General features: G+C 43.9%; 1 protein-coding gene across 1 annotated transcript in view; it reads right to left on the bottom strand.

Moving 5' to 3' along the window:
- Positions 1-21,954, bottom strand: part of NECAB2 (N-terminal EF-hand calcium binding protein 2) — a 58,251-nt gene that overhangs the window by 24,102 nt on the left and 12,195 nt on the right. The window contains exons 3-4 of the mRNA XM_088530912.1: positions 13,613-13,721; positions 266-291 (exon numbers count right to left, since the gene is read on the bottom strand). Coding sequence (XP_088387038.1) covers positions 266-291; positions 13,613-13,721 — 135 coding nt within the window. The remainder of the gene's footprint in view (positions 1-265; positions 292-13,612; positions 13,722-21,954) is intronic.

Genomic DNA, 21,954 nt, shown 5'->3' with positions numbered 1-21,954 from the left:
GACCCCTTCTGTGTTGCAGGAAAAGGAAGAAAATTCTGCCAGCTGGGGCCACCTGCATTAGGGCCACCAGGGCCACCTGCAGCCACCTTACATCTGGCTAACCAGCTCCAGCTCTTGCATTACGTGAGCCTCACACACTTATTTTTAATTCTGGCACAACCAAAGAAATTGTTTATGCCACAGAAACAGGAGTTAACGTGACTTTTTAGCAGTTTTTAGGCATTGTTGGAAAGCAGACCTGGTGTGCAGAAAGGCCAGTACTCACCGCACAGCTCCTTTGTGTCCACGTTGCTGCGAGAGCAGGGAGCCAGGCAGGGAGGCAAGAGAGAAACAGAGAGAGAGAAAGAAAGAGAGAAGGTTTTAACATTGATGACAGAGCCGGGGCAGATGCCAAGAGGAATTTCCTGGTCACTGCCACATGCGGATGTGGCGCCCCCATCTCGCACGTGCCAGAGCTGGCACCTCCTGCCAGAGCTGCCTCTGGACACAGCTGTCCTTCTGCTTTTCAATGCATAACTGTCTGGCAGATGCAGCAATGTCCCCACACACAAACTGCCCAAAGCCATCCGAGATGTGGGTTCCCACAAAACTGCTAGTGCCATTCAGGCTCAAAATGATTTCTTAATGGACTTATATTTTATCAATCCGCTCACGGCCTCCTAAGCTGTTGCTTTAACTAAACTCATCCCTGACCTAACCTGCCAAGGTAAGTGGATTAGCCAAAGAGATGGCTGAAATGCTGATTTCATTACTTGGAGGCTCCTGCAGCCTCAGTAGCATTACCTGGCTGCTCTCCAGAAGTGTTGGTGGACCCCAAAATCCTGCTGCCTGCTTGACCCTGCCATGCCAGATGCACTTGCATTTCCCTGCATTCTTCCCACCCTTCATAACCTGAAGCTTTCAATCCCTGCTGTCCTTCCATCCTCTTCTAGAGGCATTTGGCCACAAAGAGGAATGTTCATTGCTCGCCATCCACCACCGCTTAAATACACTTCGATAATTTGACTAGATAAATGAGTTAGCAGTTTTCCCTGCTGTTTTCCACCCAACTATTTTCAAAGGACACGCAAAGTCCTCCAAGTAGGATGCTCCTCCCTGGCACAGGGAAGCTTAAAAAGCGACCACCAGGCAGCAAGAGCATTCCCTTGGTGGGCCTAATTAAGGGACTTTGCCCAGAAAGTAATTACCACCACACAGTCAGGAAGATAAGCAGGTTATCCAGAGTCATTACTGCACCTCCTGTACGTTCCAGGCAGAAACATGTTTCCCAAATAAAGCTTAAAATGAGAGCAGCAGCTTGGTGAGCACCCAGGCTAATGAGGATCCCTGAGAAGTTGTCACATTGCCGAGATGGGTCCCCCCCACCTGAAGATTTGTCCTCTCTTTTCCAATATCACCCTGTCGCTCTAAGGCAAGGCCTTTTACTGGCTGTTATTAATGCATTTCTCCAGGCTTCCCTTCAGAGAAAGAGGAAAGTTAAGGTGGAAAATATAACAGAAAAGGGGAACTTGAGCTTTTCTTCTTCTGTTTTGGCACCACCTGTGGAGTGATGTCTCAGGATCTATGCAGATGTTATGCAAAAACATAACAGGAATTCATAAGTTGCAGATATATCAAAGTCTCATATTCGCAGCATGTTTCTCATGCAAACAGCTGCCCGGACAGGCTGCCCAAACACCAGTCAACACCTGATAAGCTTCTGCAGAAGATAACAACATTTTTGGCTTAGATGAAAGCTTTACATGAGCAGCCACCCTGCTCAGCTACTTCCTCATCACAGAAAACAGAAGCTCTCTGAAATCACAGCCTGCTTTTATTTCTGCCTTCAGTTCACAGCTCTGAATTCACTACGAGATTCCAAACGAGCCTGGAAACAAATTATCCTCTAGTTTTAGCCACCTGCAGAACCGATTTTCATTTAGGAGAGACCACAAAACAACATGTGTAGCTGAAAAACATTGCTGTATCTGATGATATGCTTTCAAATTCACACAGCAGCCGCGCTGAGTTATCTCAGCACTTCAGCAGTGGAAAATGTACATCCAGATACCTTCTAAGAGGTCACAGATAGTCACCCTTGATCATTAGTTTCCAAACTCAGAGAAATATAACTCGCACAAACCCAACAGAGGTAGAAAGTCTTCCAGGCAGAGCAATAGAAATGCTGGGGACCAGCCAGGAACTAAATAACTTTTATTCTAAGTAGCTGAGGAACTTTCCAAGCCCATCTTCATGTTCTTCAGGAGAGTCATGCCAAAACCTTCCTGGATCCCTATTCAGCACCTCCTTTGCCCATGCTCTCACATTAAACAGCCCCAAAATGCAGATGTAATCAAAGCTCTCCTGTTCCTCTCCAGCTCTAGCACGGAGCCCTAGCATGCTAGGGAGAATCCACGTGCATGAAGTGTGGTGAACCCCACCAGGCACTCACAGCAGCTCCCCAAGTCACATCACCCTCAAACCGATCCCTTTGAGTATGTCGGCGACAGCAAAGAAAGCGCATAATCCCCATGCCAAGACTTTCCAATTCCAAGAACTGCCTTCAGCCATCTGCAGCTTCAAATGAGAGAGGCAGACAAGTATTTGCAACATATGTCAGGTTTGACCTTAATTTATGTAAGTGTGCAAAGCTGGCAGTCAGAGTTCTGGTAACCACCTGTCCCTTGCTTTAAAGGACAGTTTATATCTGCTACCAAATGTCCCTGCTTCCAGCAGAAAATAAGTCTACAACACACTTCATGTGGCACGAGCAGCAATAAGTCAGGGACATGCACACCAAGGTGTACTCGCCCCGTGTGGGATTGAGGGGCCAGGAAAAGCAAGCGGCAAGCACGTAATAACACGGCCGAGCCTCCTCACCATGACCGAAAGCACGAGGACGCTGATCTACTGCATTTCACCCAACAGTCGGTTTCCAAGCACAGCCATTACCTTTATCAAGGCAGACATTTAGCACAGTATTAGACACTTTCGATGCTTGTTATGTGCCAAACGCCTAGTAAATTGCATTTAAATCCTCAACTTTTTTTGGGGGGGTAGATGACGATGTTAGCAGTATCACTCTGCTCACAGAGATATCAAAGAAAATATAAGGTTTAATAAGAGCCTACAAGTAACTTAGCCAGTAGCCTAGAGAGAGCCTTCAGATTATGCGACTATTTATTTATTCATTTATCTTTTGGCAGCTACAGGAAGTATCTTGCAGTAGACTTGGCCCCAAAACCAGCAAAGTGTCACCAGAGCCTGGGACAGGACCACACATTGCCACCAGAAGGTTATTATTTGGCATCCAGGATCCCACACAGGCACGATGAGCCTGGGCAAGCCGGCAGCAGGATGCAAGCGCTGTCCCAGGAACTGGGAAATTCCTGGGGAGTTTATTCACAAGGCATTAAAGTGAACACGCTTTAGCCGGGAAAACGCTTACAAAATGTTCATCACTGGCAGCATTAGTGCTGGCACCAGCTCGCCCACATGAATTGCTTTTATGAGTCTCAAATGAGCCTCGTGTATCTGCTTTAACACCACTACTCCAGAAATGCTCCTAAGGGAGCCTATTCACAAGAAAATTAACAAATGGGCTGGAGGGAATGCAAGGCACATCTTCAAATTGAGCAGAGTGGCTTTGATACTTTTATAGCATTGCATCAAGAAACCAGATTATTTAATTCTGGCACTCAGGTTCTGTGCTGAGCCCGTCACCTTGGTCTCCATCCAGCATCACAGCCTGCTTGTACACTGAGCCCTTGAGCTTTCCAAGGCATTGCACAGCAACCTTAAGCACAGCAATCACCACTCAGATACAATACATCCATCCTGCCATTGCACCATTAAAATGAATCAGCCTCAAGATACGCTTTTTAATACTGGCTGCTTGTGATGGATTCTGACCATTCTGTAATGTCAACCTTATTACCGTGTTATTTACTGTGACTGTGCTGGCTTAGGCTAATAAGGTTCCCCTTGTCGGGGGATAAATTAGGAGTAAAAAAATACAAGAAGGCAAAGAATGGTTTCAATCTGGGAGACTGGTTTATCATGCAAAGATGAAGGAATTGAGAGCAACAACAGCAACAAAAGCCAGCTGCAGAAAGAAATTGCCCCAAACCTGGTGCAATCACACAAGGTATTATACAGCAACCTGGTATCCTATTGCTGTCCTATATCAAGTCCGTCATCTTTTGCTCCACTTTGAAGGGGATATTATAGCAGCAGGACTCAGCTGCTGACGCTTTTCACCAGTTCTCTCAGGTCAGTCCTCTGGGGAAAGGAAAGAGGAAAAAAAAAGACAAGACAACAAGTGTTTTTTTCCTGTTCCCCGTACTAATCTTGCCTATTTGCACTGGAGAACTGATTCTGTGCAGTGCAGGTTCAGCATGGGGGCTGAAGCATTTTCTATAGAGATGGATGCGCCCATGGAAGCCAACCTCATTTTCAGATATTGAATGTTCTCAATTAGCTCCCTGGGAACCACACTAACGACCATATAATCAGCTGAGATTTTGATTAACCGATTCAAGAGATAGCTCTAAGTCTCTTCTGAAAGGAATAGAATGATTGTGTAAAAATTATATGTCTGGCTCCAATTATTTGTCTCTCAAGAACACAGACACTTGGTAGATTTTGTTCTTTCTGTCTGTATTGAAGTTTTTGAAATGCTGGCTTATGCTTCTTGATGTCACTCATATCATGCTTCTCCTTTAAGCAAAGGAACATGCCCAGCCAAGACTGGTGCTTGGCAGCTGCGCTCAAATAGCTACAAGACATCCCAGCCTGGCACTGTGCTCTTCAACTATTATCTTTTCTGATCCATAAACACACATCTTGGATTGCCTTGCAGGGCTGTCACTCCAAGCCTCTTGCTTCAATTTAACATTTTAGCACTTTTCAGTTTAAATACAATACAGTTTTCTTGCTTTAAAAAGCAGGTCCTGATCATGAGCAGGATAAATATCAAGTCATGGAATCAGAGCTGTGAGGCACATGGGCATTTCCTGCAGCAGAGCAACTCCCAATGCACCAACAAGCACCTGCTTTGCTTTCTCCTCACTCAAGGGAAACACAAGTCTCAATGAAAGTCATTGGGTTTTACTGTTGGACCTGATACTGCAGTGCCTTTTTTTTTTTTTTTTAAATAGGGCTCTTCTGGGAAGAGAAACATATTGAGATCTTGCATTAAAAGCATTGAAGTGACAAAAATGTCTAATATTAGTATTTGAATGACACAGGCTTTCAAACAGTGGGTAGCTTTTTGGTTTAAGCCCCAGTCTTGCAAATGTAGTCATGCATTTTTTTGAAGGAGCAAGTGAGCAGGGCTGGTAGCATTCCAGGATCAGGTACCATTGTGTCTACCTGTGTCAGCTACAGCACAGGCTCTGCTATGGAGCTTAAGATGGAAATCAAGTCAGATTTGGGGGGTTTGTTTGTTTTTTACTAGTAGAAGAAACAAATCTAGTGGTAAAATACAGGGAAAAAGAGTGCAGGGATTTCCTTCTTCCTCTACTTTTGTTTTTCCTGCCAGTTGTCTCTCCTACATCCTCAAATCTAGCACTGTTCTTTTGGGTTCTTCCTGCACTACATACAGCTTCAGTGAAACCAAGCTAAATGCCAGATATAAAAGGAGGAAGAAGCTGATTTAATTTTAATTCATGCTCTCAGTGTCTCAACATTTGCTCGTGGCAATTAGCACATCCTTGGGCTGAGCTCTGAACAATTAGTTTGTCAACTCTCTGTTGTGCTGTACAATATTAAAGAATAGTCAAACCTACAGAAAACTGCTGGAAAATGGAGACTTGCTCCCCAACACCGGCAGCAAAAATGAGAATAAGAGACAAAAATATAAGCAGCAATGGGAAATTGCTTTGTTATAACTATAAGGGTGGAGACAGCATCGATGTGAAGGAGATATGAGTTTATGGCTTTATATAGCAAAAGTGCTCTGGTGCCGATGTGTTGGATTACATTGAATCCATCACCTAATGAAGGGTATATATTACGCACTTAAATAAATCAGATCTCAATCATTTTTTGACACTTGGTAGAAGGAGAGTGCTGAGAACAGGTTGGTCACATGTGAGAATTGCCCTCACGATGCTCTCGAGATCCTTTTCTGCCCAGGTTACCAGCTGAAGCACAAAGCACAGCTTTAACTCACCACAGCTTGTTTGGAAGCTGTTCCCTACTTAATATTCAGGAGAAAATTTTAGCTACTTTGCCTTTATCTCTGGCCCCACTAGAACACTGTATTTCTCATATGTGAGATCAAAAGAGAAATCTTCACAGCTCAGGGAGCACGGAGAGCTGCAGGGCTCCTTCCTTCCGCAGTTTTTGTCAGGCAACATCTGCCTGGCCTCTCAACTTACACCAGCATCTCCCGTTGACAGCATCTCCTCCCACATTTTGGAGGCTTCTCATCATTTTAGGCCATTAAGCTTCTTTGCAGCAAGCATTGAGTCTTGCACGCTTGCACAGGGTCAAATATGAAGCAATCGCTACATCTGGGCATCAACACAGCCAAGCTAAGAAACAAAATTTATCTACACAAGCAATGAGTCCTATTCGAGACCTGAAAATGCTCCATGTTCAGAGGACAGAGAACATGCTGATTAAGTGACACCTGCCATTTCAACATCCTGAAGACTGAACCACTGGTCCCAGGAGCAAGAAGGACAAATATCTCAATGGCCTCACTGGCCTTCAACAAGGACGTTAAAGGATGAAGGACCACCAGCAGCCAGTTACAGTTGCACTAGCCCTAGGAATCTCTTTCTTGTTTATGTTCCTTATTAGCACTTGCAAGATCTTAACAGCTTTTCCCACACAATTAACAACAAGTGAAATAGACTTGTACCTCCTCGCTTGCTCTGCTTCAATCAACCATAAATAAGCAACTCTTACAGAGAGACCCCTAAGGAACAGCTGTTCTAACCATGACAACCCAAGGCTGAACAGGATCTCCAATTGCTCCAGTTTCCTCACCAACAGCACCTTCCTACCAACAGCTCTGCTTTCTAACTGCAGCCACTCAAATTCTTCATGGCGGGACCAGGTATAGTATGTGCCAAAGCAGACAACATTGGTAAGCTGTCAAAGGAAGCAATTTACCACGTCGCTATATCTGATTTTGAAAAGTTGGACTGAAGAAAGGAGAGGGAAGGTGCTATTCTTTTTCTAAAGACAGCTTTGGGAAAACCGTTCAGTAAAAACAAGGGGAAAAAAAAAAAAAAAGCCACGAACTTCCTTGTGACCTGCATATGAAAGGAGGATGCACATAAGCACAGAGACCTCTCTCTGCACCATGGTAAAAAGGTTCTTCCCAGTAATCCCAGGATTTACTAGCCATGTGTCTCTGCAAGGGAGCAGTCTCTTTACATTCCCCTTAGAGGTTCATTCCTTGCTGCATGTGAGTTCGCTATCTGCCAATATCAGGCGCTGGTCCACTTATATCTCCTTCCCCCAACACTACCGCTTCATGCTCTGGGAAACTGAGGGCCATACGCATCTGCCAGCACATCTAGAAGTATCAATTTAGACCCTCTAGCTTTGCCTCTACTCTGAGGCCTTGTCCACAGTTGTACTCCTAATACTTGGAGTCACTGTGTGCTGGAAATGCCTTTCAGATCCTCTCAGGTCCCTGGAGCCCTTGTTCATGAGTGCTCAGTCAATTCATCTCCAAAGAGCTTCTTTCATCTTGTGTCTCTTTCACTGCTCTCCTCCCACACTTTTTTTCCTGCCCTTTCAGGAGGGCTGTTATTCACGATGACACTGCAGAACTGACCCGGAGCATTTTCTGGTGCAGCATACTCAGCCATGACCTCAAAACAACTTTGTACAAAATCCTGGTAAAAGCTAGCTCTCTGCTACACCACACACTGCTGTCCTTTTAGTGGAACAGAAAAGGCCACAGGCCTCTTAACATTTGGACCTTTGTGTCATGTAGCTCAACTAGTGACAGGACATGGCTCAGGAATAACCTTTTGGAGGCAGAGCCAGCAGAGCTGGCCCCGTTCCCCTCATCTTTAAGGACAAGCTCCCTTCATACTGCCAGCAACCTTGGGTCAGGCCCTGCTTCTGCCCTTGCCAGGAAGATTGGGATGGCTCTTCGAGAGCCAGGGCATCCTCCGCTAGCAAATGTTCCCAAACACTGGCTCCCACGTCCACGCTAACTCTGCCTCCTGTTGCCCAATGCTCAGTGGGTCAAGGTATGGAGAAGGCAAGGCGAGTTCACCTGGCCAGAACAAAAACACAGATAATCCAAGTGTGGGACAACAAAAAAGGGGACAACACAAACAAATACCCCTGGATTTTTACCAAGGGCAGGGCCTGGCTCAGGTGGTCCATGCTCACATACCTTCTCACAGGGCAGAGGAGGCTTGTGACCCACTGCCACTACTTGCAGAGGCAAAATTCCAGCTAAGAGTACCTGGCATCAACTGCTCCTGAGCTTCTGATTTTGGGAGCCACATGTCACACAGTTTCCCTGATCCTGTGTACAAGCAACATCTGTCTCTCTTCTGCCTTAAGGGTCTTTTCTTTCCCTCTTTGCCTCCCTCATTTCAGCCATAAAAACCACTTTGAGGAGCCTTGCAGCCCGAGCATAAAACAGGTGCCCTGGAGCCCCCATCTTCTCCCCACTGACATTCCATGTACACCGAGCTGCTCAAGCTAAGCCGAGCCCGGGAAGCAGCACAGCTGCACTGGCACAGCACCACCCGGGCTAACGGGCTCCACTGCTCAGCAGGACTAATTAGTGCCACTTCACCAGCATCGTCACACAGCCCCCTCTCTGCAGCTCCCTCCCTGCAGCCCCCCACACAGCTTGGCCTCCACCACCTCCTACGCAGGACAAATTACTGATGTTCTTTGCTGCCTCGATTATGTCCCATCACATCCTGTCCCCCTGCACCTCCTGTGCTGCAGAGTACACCCAGATTATTCTCATTTATTATATAGCTCTCAGTGGTTTCTGAATATTCATACTGGGGGAAGAATCTGGTTCCATATTTTCAGAAAGGTGGCTGTTCCATACTCAACAGCACCCAGTCATATCTCCTATATATCTCCCATCCTTGCTCCCTTGAGGATACAGCCCAGCACGACATCCATGGAGTGCAGAAGATCACAGCCTGGTGAATTTTCACATGCTGAAAAACCCAGTTGTTCTCCATTCTCCGTTTGTGACAATCCTCCAGCAAAAGTGACAGTCTGTGGGAACTGCTAAGAGCTGAGAATGAATGCTACTTCTCTTAATTATACTACATGCAAGTTCGAGTCGTTCCTAGTATTTGCCACTGGAGAGAAGAGCTCACTTGGAGAGAGGGGGTGAAAATAAAGTAATTAAAATAATAGCTATGAGTCTAGCTGAGATAATAAATGACAATGCAGTCGAATGCTAATGCCGAGCTCTTCGTGGACATGTACAGCTCAGCTCAGAAGTCTTGCTCCAGTGAGCAGATCTCTCCCCAAAGGTTTGTCCTCTGCAGCTATGAAAAATGTATGAGATACAAAAGGAGTTTTTAAAATCCCTTGCTAGGACTAAATTAGTTTGGTCAACAGCCGTGTCTGACCTCCTCCTTTCCCAAGGACTGACAGGCTTTCACTTTCTCATCTTGACAAGGGGATGCAAAGCCCTGTTCTTTCTTGGCAAGCCATGACTAGTGACTGTTGTCTTCCCAGCTGGACCATCAGTGTGGCAAGTGGACATGCCACAGGCAGGGGGAGGTCTGAACAACACTGCGAGTTGGAGGACTCCTGCAAAACTACTTAGTTACTCTGAAATAAGCCAGAAAGCAAAAGAACACAGTCTGGAGGTGGAATCTTTTTGGAGAAAACAGCCAGCAGCAGAGGTGATCCTGCCACACACTGTCCTCAGGCTCCCGAAGGGCTGATAGGCTTCGACGAGCAAACCATAATCTCACAGGCTCATATTTTGCAGCACCGCTTCGCAAACACTCATGCACATACACACATGTGTACACCTGCACAAGCGCTGTCTGCATCCCACTGTTTGGCCACTGCAAGGACATCCATATCCTAAGCCAGCAAAACACAGGGTGGGCACAGCTTATGCCAGCAAAAGCTTCCAGAGGTAAAGCACCATCTGCAGACTTATTCAGCTGAATATTTACCCAAAGACTCCTGTGAACACTGACCTGCTGGCTTAGGGTCAGCGCTGTCAGCCCAAGACATAGCAAGCAGACATGGTGGTTTGCTTGAGCATCCCACTGGGGGCTGCCCCCAGCACACATCCCTGGAGCCACCTTTTCCCACTGCAGCCCACTTACCATGCGCTCAAGGGCAGGGTTATAAATACTGTTTCAAGGAACTGGAAAAAACTCAGAAATGCGGGTCACAAAAAACAAATTTAATCAGTCCACACCTCATGAATATTTCAGCCCATCATCCTTGAAACTGCAGCTTTTTAAAACTTACAGTTTTCCACGACATTTTCCTTCTAAAATTGATTGGTATCTTTGGAAAAGGTAAGAAAGTGGTTAAATTATTCTACAAATACAACTTTCCAGGTGAAAAATTGAAGTTTTCTAAAGCCCTACTTTGCCATGAAACCAAATATATATATACACACCCACACATAAATGCATGTGTGTTGATATATAATTCACACAATTGCAGTATCACTGATATTATTAGCACTGTATCATTACCACCCCATCACTCTTCAGGAAGCTTTCCCATAACGCCCTGCTGAAACCTCTGGAAAAAATCAGTTAAAAACAATGGTAGAAAGACACCCATTGAGCTCCTCCTTTGACTTCATGCTTTAGGCAGGAAGGAGGGAAGCAAGGCTACTGGCATTAGTGATGGAGAGAAAATATCACTTTATTACAACTTTTAAGCAAGGTCTTTGAATGATGTTGCCAAAAACTACTGAAATACATGACAATCTTTAAACATTTTTGCTGTCAGATGAAATAACTAGCAATCATGGGGGTTATAGCACAATCCATGTACTACAAGGAGCCTCCTCCAGCTTTCCAACATCATTGCATCTATGAGACTTTTCTTAAGAAAAGAAGGAGCATCAGACAGGACCTATGTCAGCTAAGGATTCTCAGGTGGCTTCAGGAGAAGACTAATCTTGGGAAGCACTAATACACTAAATGAGTTTCAGGTCTGCAGCAATAGCACTAGTGCTGTCCCATAGCTACATATGTTCATACGTCACTGCCGTGGTAGCAGTCCTTGCCCAACATGCCACATCATTAACCTCCTCCAAACACTTTCCATGCAGTTAGGAAGAAAGAACAGGCTTCATTAATGAGCCCAGGCTATTTTTGAACATCTCATTTCTGTGAAGCATCCCACTTATTGCACCTTATTGACAAGATACTTTGCTAAGGGACTGCCATTCTGGAAAGCAAAACACAGCTACGATACTTCTGCATCATTAAACCAATCCTCCTTTTCCCTCCAGCAGCCCATGTTTCTTCCTTCTCACCATCTCCCCAGGTAGAGCAAATCAAAAAGCTAATATAGACATTCACTTTGCCTACTCCAGTAAGACTGTTCCTAAAAATACTCTGCAAAATTGAATCAGCATTTTGTAATTTAGCAGGTTAAAGCAATTATTAATAATCAACAGGAGCATAATTTTCTTCATCTAGAGCTACTCCAGCTGTAATGCAATTTCAATAGCAAACTATTTTGCCCACTAAGAAAACATGATGAACACAGAGAAAAGTGCACAGAAAAAAGGAATATCAAAACCAGCCTTAAAAATAAACTTCCTCTTTTTATGAGCAAGCAATTTTAATTCAAACAGCCTTTGGAAAGAAACTAGATTTTGTCCCCACTTTCCACTGTAATATGGAAAATGTGAAAGAAGAGAGGGCACTTGCATGATATGGCGGTCCATCATTTAATTGCCCTGTGTAAAACTCCCTGCTAATTATGAGCAGGTCAATAATCTATGCAAGTCTTAAGTGAAGTCAGCAGAAACCATTTAGGAAATAGCAGGAACTGACTAGAGGAAAACAGCGTGGGACAAGGGAGTTTCCTACCAGCCTACCACCGGCTTCAGATCTACAGCCCAGCAAAAAGTATGTCGAGGTGTTTATTTTCATCTCCATTCAATTTATAGCAAAATTCACAAGTGTACTTTTGTTCGAGTAAGATGCACAATGAAATAGGTTTTCTGGAGACCAAGATAAAAAATGAGGAATATTTTCTTCCTCCAATTTGATATGCTTGCTGTGGGGGCCTATGCTTTCTGAATCAATAAACAAGCGCCAATTCATGCAAAGACGTAACTTGGAAGCATGACCAACTCATTGCTTTTTCTTCCAGCCAAGAACAGCAGATGCTCCACAGCTCTGTGGAAGTAGGGAAACTTAATGGGTATTGATGATGAGATGAAGCCAACTTAGCAAAATTAAAACATGACTCAATTGCCAGGACTGCCCACATGCAGGAGCTGCTAAGCAGAGTCCTGGTCATGACAGAGCTGCTTTACATCCCTAATTCCAACCTCAGCCAGTCCAGTCTGTTTCCACACAGCTGGCGCTACGAAGAGAAGCTCAAGGAGGAACATCCTAATAAATTCTACATCTGACTATTTCACATACACACATAAAAATATTTGCAAATATTTCCACTTTCTAACCCCAGAGGTTGCATTGCTCTTTGATTTATTGCTACAGCAACGTGTCCTGCATTGCACTTCGTGCTAAGTATAATACCTGTACTTCCAGCAGAGTCATGGCAGACCAACCATCCCGGCCAAGCAGACAACAAAACAAAATGTGCAGCTCAGTCTCTTCTGCAATGTGTTTTCTACATACAACATCACACAACATTTAGTAGAGGCACATTCTCAGAAGATACTCGAAATCTTTGGGTAGCTCTGCTTCAGACTGTCCCACAAATGTGAATATGGTAAGCACTCAATTTTCAGAAAAATAAAGAAATTTAAACTAGTTTTGGAATAAAATTGGATGACTGTTCCAACAATCTGGGAACAAGCCTATGGAGTCCCACTATTCAGTCCCACTATGCAGCCCAGGATTCACCCAGGTCAGCCTCAGTTTCTCTGGTATCAGAAGGCAACCAGGGAACCAACCAGGCTATTATTTTTTTAAGCATTTACTGAGCAACTTCTCATTTGAAACTGGATTCTCTTTTCATGTGCTGTTTTGGACAGATATTTTCTCTCTAGAGAAATTATCATATTAGAATATGACTCAAAGCTGACTTTAATTTATATTTTCAAACAGCCTCACTATTCACGCTTTTGAAGACTGGCTCCTCTCAGAAAGAAGAAAAGCTCACGGGCTCCGTCCTTGACGTCCGTGCCCACGCGCAGCTGCTACTTACTGGCAGGGGACCCAGCAGGACACCAGGGACCCCGTGCTTTGCCTTCATCACAAGCCACTTCAGCACTACGTGGGTGTCAAGGACTTCACAAACATCTCAGATCCCAAAGAGAAACATGGTCAGAGAGGGTGGTGAGGGGTATGTGGCAGAGGCAGGTACAGAGTCATGAAATTTTAAACCAGGGAAGTTAACATTAGTGGCAAATGGGTTTGTTTCCTTAATTTCATAGCGCGGCATGGCCTGAAAACATGGAAGAGGAGAGCCTGTGTGAGCCACTTACTTGGTATTATCTGAGTCAATGGTGTGAAAGAGCTTCTCCAGTTCCTCCTCATTGAGGGTCCCATCAGAAAAAAAGGCTTGAAATTCCTCCAGGGACAGCTTCCCATCATCTGCAAGCAGCAACACAGCAGGCATTAGGGACACAGGCCAGCAGTCACCCATACTCAAGACAAGCTTGTGCAGCAAGGGGGACCTTGAGGTGGTGACAGCCCCAGGCCCGCAAAACAGAGCAGGATCGCATCGTGGCAGCAGAGCTGCACATGCAGGCAGAGCCTTTTGCCTATAGCATGTCCAGATGATGGAAGATGCTCATTAAGGGTTGTAAGCCACATGGACATATACCAAGGCTAGAAGGAACAGGCCCAGAGTAGCTTTTACCATCTCCATCCAACTAGAACTCTTCTAGGCAGTGGACCTTCAAAATCTGGAAAACAACGCAATATAGCAGCCACCAAACACAAGATACATTTTGCTTCAGCTGTCTACTGTTTAACCACACAAGGACTGTGTCACCTTAATGTTGTGCCTTTCCTTTTAAAGGGACTTGATGACACACCAAGTCCATCTGCCCAGCCATACGGGCTACAGCTTGCTGGGTGCTTCTTGGCAGAGCCACTAGCAAGCAAAAGAATGACAAGGTAGGGGTTTAATAAAGACCTCCTGGGCACTAGCCACCCACATATTGACTTGCAGCAGTTTCACTAGCAAGCTCCACATGGGCTACTCATTTGCAAATGCTTCTTCTAATCCCCTCTCCAGGCAGGTTTTCAGAGGTTTCTGCCTGCAGACAGTCCATGCCTGGAAAAGAACCTCTGCTCTTAGAGTCTGCAAATTTGAAAATTTGGCCTTAAACTTTGCATATACATCCTCTGCACTGAGAACAACCCTTGACTAAAGATAAGGAAAAAGGCTGGGCATTTTTGAGCCTTCCCAGTTAGTGAAGATACTACACATGGGTGGACAAGCATCCCAGTGTCACACACTGCCTAGAGCCTTTCCACTCACATGCACAGAAGAGAAGGTACCTGGCCTGGAAATGCTGCTTACTTAGCAGAGGTTTCATTTATTATTTAATCTAATCAATTAGAAACCCTGTTGCTTCTCTTTCAGGAAGCAATGCAGGAGGACAAAATTGGCCACTTCTCCCCAGCACTTTATTTCCTCTGCAACTAAGTCAGCCCGCTGCTCTTAAAATATACCTTCATTGCCAAAACACAGCCTGCTTTTCCCTGCCTGACACAGATGAAGTTAGAAGAGTGACAAATTGAGCCTAGGCCATCTCTGTAATTGGCAGACACAAAAAACTACACAGCAGGAGAACAAAAACTAGAACAGCAAGGAATAGAAGGGATACAATTTTCAGAGCAACACAATGACTATAGAGTGTGCCCAACTGCTTGGGCTGCTTTTCCATATTTCTTTGAAGCTGAGGGTAGACCAGGCAAAGGCAGGGAGTTAAAACCAAGCGCACACATGGTCAGCAGTCATCACGTTTGCTTTTCAAGGTGCAAGAGTAGATCTACAAAGAGAAAATATGCAGTGGCACAATGGCATGCAATGGTTACCAGGCAATCTTCTGGTGATGGAGGATAACAAATTTGACATTATTCTTTAAGCATTGAAGGCTTTCTGAAGCTTGAAACACAAATAGCCTGTGGTTCGTAACCACAAGGAGGAATGCAGGAGCAGTGAAGGATCTAGAGGAAGGAGGCAGATTCGCTTCACTTTTTTTTTTTTTTTTTTTGGAAGACCTCCCAGAGCTGGCTGCCCCTTGGGAGGAATCTGAATAGGAAGAGTGCAAGTTTGAGCAGTAAGCACTGCTCGAGGCTTTCATTCCTCAACAAATAAGAGCATAGAACGGCCAGTCAGCTTAAAATCGACCACTATTTAACACAAGCTTGACTCCTTGGCTGCAAACACGCAAAGAAAAAGCATTCCAGAGTAACAAAATAATCCTTGAGCTACATATCTGCAACCTCAAAGCAGCCTTGAAGCGGGTCATTGATAGAGCCTAGAAGGCACGGAAGCCTTCAGGGAACAAGTGATAAGAGGAAGCAGACCAGGCTGGAATTTGAAAGTTAAAATTGTAAGACCAGAAAATCCTGTATAAAGAGGATTGTCCACAACTTTACTGACACACAGGTTTGAAAGCTGGTGCACATCGTGATAAGCACTGATGCAGCCTGGAGATGCGGTGCCCCAGGAACAGCCTTATCTGGAAAGTCGCAGAAAAGCGATTTTTTTTTTTTCTTCTAAAAGCAGAAATTTCTGCAGTTACAAAAAACAGATAAGACTTTCCGAAACCTGCTTTTTGCCAAATGTGCCTGGGTGCTAGAGATACCAAGTCTCCAAAGGAGCAGACACACGTTGTATTGGAGCAGACATTGCAAATTCAAGCCCACATACTACTTGGCAGAAGCTCATTTGGAGACATCTGCCCTAAAACAAACATCTACTTGTACTTTTGATAACAGTTGTCATAGAAAAAATGATATTCCATACTCGATCTCATAAAGAAAATAAAGATTTCTTCAATTTCAAGATCTAAAGCAGCCACTGATGTTTTTTAATCCTTTTTTAGTACATTAAAGGCAAGCAGAGTAGTTTCACCTGCTTGGCCCCCTCTAAGCCCAGTGAACACTTCAGCTGCCAGCTAAAACAAACCATGGACTACGACTTGCCAATATTGCAACTAATAACCGAGAACATCAGAGAGCCCCAGCTGGGATGTTATTATTGTCACTTTGCCACGAAAAAAGAATCCGAGGCGGCTACAGGCAGCTTTACAGATTGCTCTCACGGTCTAATGCAGCAGGGGGAAAACGAAGCTAAGATCATAAATTGTCCAAAATGCAGCTAATTTGATGGCTAAGTTTTTGGAAATTCACTCAGCAGTAGAAATAGCTTAAAGCGGCTACAAGATAATGTGACTTTTCTGACTTCAATTTCACTAAGTTTATGTAAAATTATATCAAGTTGACACTGCTCATATATTACCTAGCTATATTATGAACATATTTTATTTATTTTTTACTACTGCTTACATTCTAAAACACTTTTGTCCTTGCTTAGCATTCAAGCATCATTATCCGGCTATATTTCAAACATATTTTATTATTTATATTTATCACTATATGATTTCTAAAATACTTTTAACTCTGCTTAGCATTCAAGCACCAGAGCTATTGGATTATTGTGGCTTTTGTATAAAAATGACAACTAATTTTTCTTTTTCTGGGGAAAATGAGGTGAATGTTCAGATATCCATGCTCCACATTCAGGTGGCTGGGCCCACTTTGAGCTTTCTGTAGTGGGACTGCCCTGGTGGGACCATGCAAGGCCAGGGGCTCACAGCTCATCTGCCCCATTGCCCATGGGGTTCTGACCTCAGCTGTATCCAAAAAACACCCATAGGTACCTGGAACTGCACTTGGAGGAGCAGCTGCAACCAAAAGTCAGACTCAATACAGGAGGAAACAGGATGCAGAAGCAAGCAGGCTCCTCAGCTAGCAGAAACCCTTTTCACCTGCCACTTTCGGAAGAATTCAGAGCGTTTGGATTTGTTTTTTTCTTTGACTATATATTTTCATCTACATACTGTCCTGATGAATTTTTACATGTTAATTTCTGGCTTTGGGGAGGCCACTGACCTGCCTGGTCATCCCACACCCAAGTTGCTGATGTGTCCCTCACAGCTGAACAGATCTCACGAATCTAACAGCACATCACGTGCAATGCCACAAGGCCACCAACTTGCATGGCACTGCACAGCCCTTCGATTGACAGAAAGGGAGACACTGCAGCCAAACACCTTGATCCACTTCCAAAAAACATCTGTAGGTTCATTTTTGGAACTGGGACTTACCGTCATACAGCAACCAACGTAAAAATATTCACCTGCTTTCACTCTGTATAGCAGTGTTGCTTCAGGGACAACTAAATTTACTTGAAATCAGGCCCGGAGGCTCATCTCAAATGTCAGATAAAGCTGTAAAACCCCACGAAAGCCAAAAGTTGCTGTGTTAGAAGAGCATCTCTCATAGGTGTGTCTCCTCACAAGCCAGAAGGTGCCCTCATCACTGCAGTGGGGCTCCTACAAACATCTTCACTAATGAGAAGTGACACACATTATTAAAGGGAAATTATTGGAATTATAGTAATTCTCTAGTGGAAGGAAACTGCTGAACAACTCCAAAATTACTTTGGTGTGCGTATAAATTACCTAATATGCAGTCCAGATGTTTCCTTAAGGGATGGTGGCACATTAACACATATACATGGATAACTCGAGACACAGCTTGACATTGCCATCACACACACTTATAAGAGCATCAGCTGAAGATAGGGTCAATGTCTGCTGACTTGGGTGCAAGTTATCTGCATCCAGGTGTTAACACAAACCTTTGGGATTTTGCCCTTTCCAGAACTATCATCTTCCCTTCCTATTTTCAAACCATGCCTGACAAAGACATAAATTACACACAGCAGATGAAATGATTATCCCTTAAAAAAGACAGTCAACACCCCTTGCTAGTCATTTACCCTAGCAACAAAGATCAGCTCATTTTTAGCACCTTCAAGATACTTCTCTAGGTATCCAAGTATGGAATTCAAACAAAATATTAGGTCAATTTTGTTCTTTTGCTTTATGCTATGCGGCAAGTGATCCAATTTTGTGCTAAGAATGGAAGTATATTTAAAATCCTTCACTGGCAACAACAAAGCAAGATGGAGTCTCCCTTTTGTACAAGGGTTAATCTTTTCAATTCTATTAAAAATTAGAAGGGAATGACTTCCACTTCAAAAAGACCGCATCAGACAGCATAAGATATTAAGACTTGGGCTTTAGATTGTTATTTATCTAGCATTTTGAGAAACGCTGCATATACGAAGCAAAGTTTGGCTGGCCATCTTCCATAGGAAACTTGGCCTAGTAAAGTAAAGATTTCCATTGTAGTCAGAAACCTAATCCTTGTTCTCACCGGAAATAATGGGTGTTGCTGGAGGCTCAAGTTAACATGCCAGAGTTTTGATCAAGCTGCTCAGCTTTTTATCTTCAAATCAAGCCTTTTGTCATCCCAGATTTAGAAGAATTATATTTAATAGCAGCTATAGATAGATACCAAATGTAGGCTGGTAGGCAGGGAGACAAGAAGACTGACAAAGCACATCTTCTCCCACAGCCTTTTGAGAGCTTTATTTCTTTCAGTTTTCCAGATAATCCTCACCCTGCAGTAATGACCTGATTTAAGTGTTTTTCTTCTGTGCTCACCCAATATATAGACTGTGGATGTTGTATTACAGTTATTTCTGAATGTCTTCCAAAGAAATTCCTGCTCCCTAGTGAATTAAATACAAAGATCAAACTTTGGCAGGGTACAAAGAGGCTGTCCAAATTCAACAGAGCTTTTGCTTAGTAGAGCCTCTAACAAATGCTACCTGAACATTTAGGGGATGACTGAAGTCTACAAAGCTGTTTTAATCTATCATTTTCCAACAGAAAGCAAGAGGTAACATATTCCAGTTTTGACCTCACTAGTTAGAATATTTTCTTTCAATTTAAAAATAAAATGTCAGCAGCTATTTTCAATACTTTTGCTTCACATCTGGAGTGGCACAAGCAGCAAGGTAGACACAGCTGCAGGGCCAACAGCAGGGAGGACTTAGATCTAGACTCGCAACTGTTTCATCCTCAAGGTTATTTTTCAGCTTATTTGCCCTCAGTCTCTCCTTTACACAGGCTATTACTAAATGGAGGACTCTGAACAACCATAGCCTTTTAGCACCTTTGATTTATGCGCCCATGCAAGCTGCTTCCCCTGGGAGTCCCACAGGCACAAGCCACCAGGCAGAGTTTTCCATCTCCCAACCTGCACAGTCCACACCACTGAATTCACGCTCCCAAAGGCTCTGATTCTCTGCAAGTTCAAACATTTGCCTTGTTCTCTCCATTGCTGCGCAGTTACCTTGCTTTGACTGAACAGAGTTTTTGAGTCTAACTTCCAAAGCAGCAGTAGATACCACAACACAAAACTAGGATTTCTGGTTTAGAGGAGACTAGAAGGCTGCAAGTGCCTGAAACTGTCTACTTTCAATCCCTGCTACTAGATACTCAAAATTTCCTTATTATGTAGGCAGCCTTATTGTATAGCCCTTTTCTCCAAAGTTAGTCACACCTGAACCTCTGCATTTCCACACCACCACCAATCTCTCCATTAACAGAGCCCCCATTCTGACCACACTAATCATTTGCTCAGAAGGGAAAATAGAGACAGCACAGCTTGCAGCTAATCAAAGACAATAAAGTTTGCCAGCAACCTCAAAGATTGTGAATTCTGATCTAAAACCTTTCTGCTTGCAAAACAGGGCTGGAAGAGAACAGAACCTGCCTAATACAGTGCTGTAAGGACAAGTAGTTTCAACAAGAAGCACCATGAACAATGGAAAATACACTAAAAATAAACAGTGGGAGGAAAAATATTACGTGGATAGGTATATTAAATTACTACATACTATTGCTGTTATTTGCCTATACAACAAATAACTAATGTCTATGCAGCCACAAAGTGGAGCGTTAAAAGTAATTTTCTGAAAGGTTAATTATTTCTTTCCATGCATAATAGAGGTGCTCGGGGAGTCAGAGATGTATTTAAATCTATTAGTGATTTCTGCCACTAGGAAAGCAGAGAAGTGGGGTTTTTTGGGGAAATTTCTCTGCAGTTTCTCCCCTAAGCTCATCAAAAGGTATATCTTAAGATGTAGAAAACAGAGAAGACAATAACTGCATTACCATCCTAACAGCAGCATTCAGCAGGCTGCTTTTCAGCACTCCTAATACTTGTGTCTGCCCATGAACAAAGCCGTTCCCATGCACATCTCTCCAAAAGACTCAAAAATCGAGCCAAGCAAATGCTGCAAGCCCTAAAATAAAGGGGCGCCCATGAAGTCTTAGAGCATGGTTCTTTTCCACCTTGCCTTCCCTATGTGACTAGGAAAGGAAGCTTTCCCAGGTAATCATCTCAGGCAACATCCAACTGCTGTCTCATGTACAAACAGAACATAAGGAAAGCTGCATTAGTTGAAGAGAGAAATTAAATCAAGAAAATTGACTGAATATCAATAAGGTACTGCAAATAGAAAAGTTACATGATATGAGATGCTGGAATATGCTCACCTCATCCTGACAGAGAACACACAGCTCCCAGCATTTATGTTCCCTGCACCACACTGAGTTCAGCACTGACCTAGGAAAAGTCTACTTCCAGTTGTCAAAAGCAATACTCTTCATCTCATAAAGTGCTCCCCTGCTCTCATCTTGGTTGAAGATGAGACCTACAGCAGGTAATTCTTGAGCTTCAGGTATCACCTTCACCTGAACAAGAAGCCTCCAAGAAGCTACCATGAGTAACCCACTGTAGCTTCATTCTTGCACAGGAGGCTGGAAATAGTCCATACCTGCGCATACCAACCTGCATTTTTTTTCCCCATTTTTCTGCATCTCTTCATGGAGAAGTCAAGATGTCACTTTGCAATTTATCAGACCTTGGTCCAAGGGATGAGGAGAAAAGCTTTGCTGCAGCAAGCCCATGGCCCCGATATACCGTTTAAATCAACTCCAACCAATTTCCAGTTCAGTTCTTTCTTCACTCAAAGAAACTCATCAGAAATGACCTCGTCCCAGATTACATATGAAACAGCCGGGAGAATTAGCTACCTTTTTTTTTTTGCTGTGTTTATTCTGTGTCAAGCATTCAGATACTTCAATGACAGGTTCTCTTGCATAATGAGATGTTCAAGCATCCTTGAACCTCTAAGAGGTCATTTCATTTTCATCTCTGCTGTACGGCTCTAGCAGGGAAGCCAAGAGCTGCATCTCTCCTCCACTTTCCGTTGAACAACCCCCAGGATTTTAGTGATGGTTTAGCAAAAAGAGCACACCTGCTCTGGCAAAGAGCTTGGTTTTGGTAGCTTTGAAGGACTGGCACCACCATGATTTGGGTTTAAGTCCCCACGGACAACTAAGCAGCAACATCTGCAGTGATGACCGAGAAGTAATGAGATTGCTCTAATTAATGAGGCAGAGCTCAAAGGCAGCCGGGCTGCTTGACATTTAGACAACACAACACCAGATCTCCCAGGAATCTGCACCTTTTGAGGCTGGAGAGGTCCGGTGCCCTGGGAGCAGGGGCTGCACGGGGCACCAGGGAGGCATACAAGGGGGAAGAAGGCCAAGCACCTCGCATAGACCTCCAAGATCTCTGTGGAGGAAACGCTGGTTTAAAATAAAAACACTACAATTTTCTGAAAAACAAATCATGGAGTTATAAATCCCACTAAAATCCA

The sequence above is a fragment of the Tinamus guttatus genome, unplaced genomic scaffold, assembly GCF_059628265.1.
Source record: "Tinamus guttatus ecotype Peru unplaced genomic scaffold, ASM5962826v1 Tinamus_guttatus_pri_ptg000389l, whole genome shotgun sequence".
Classification (NCBI taxonomy): Eukaryota; Metazoa; Chordata; class Aves; order Tinamiformes; family Tinamidae; genus Tinamus; species Tinamus guttatus.
The sequence above is the reverse complement of the archived record's forward strand: the minus strand, read 5'-3'. Positions and strand labels throughout refer to the sequence as shown.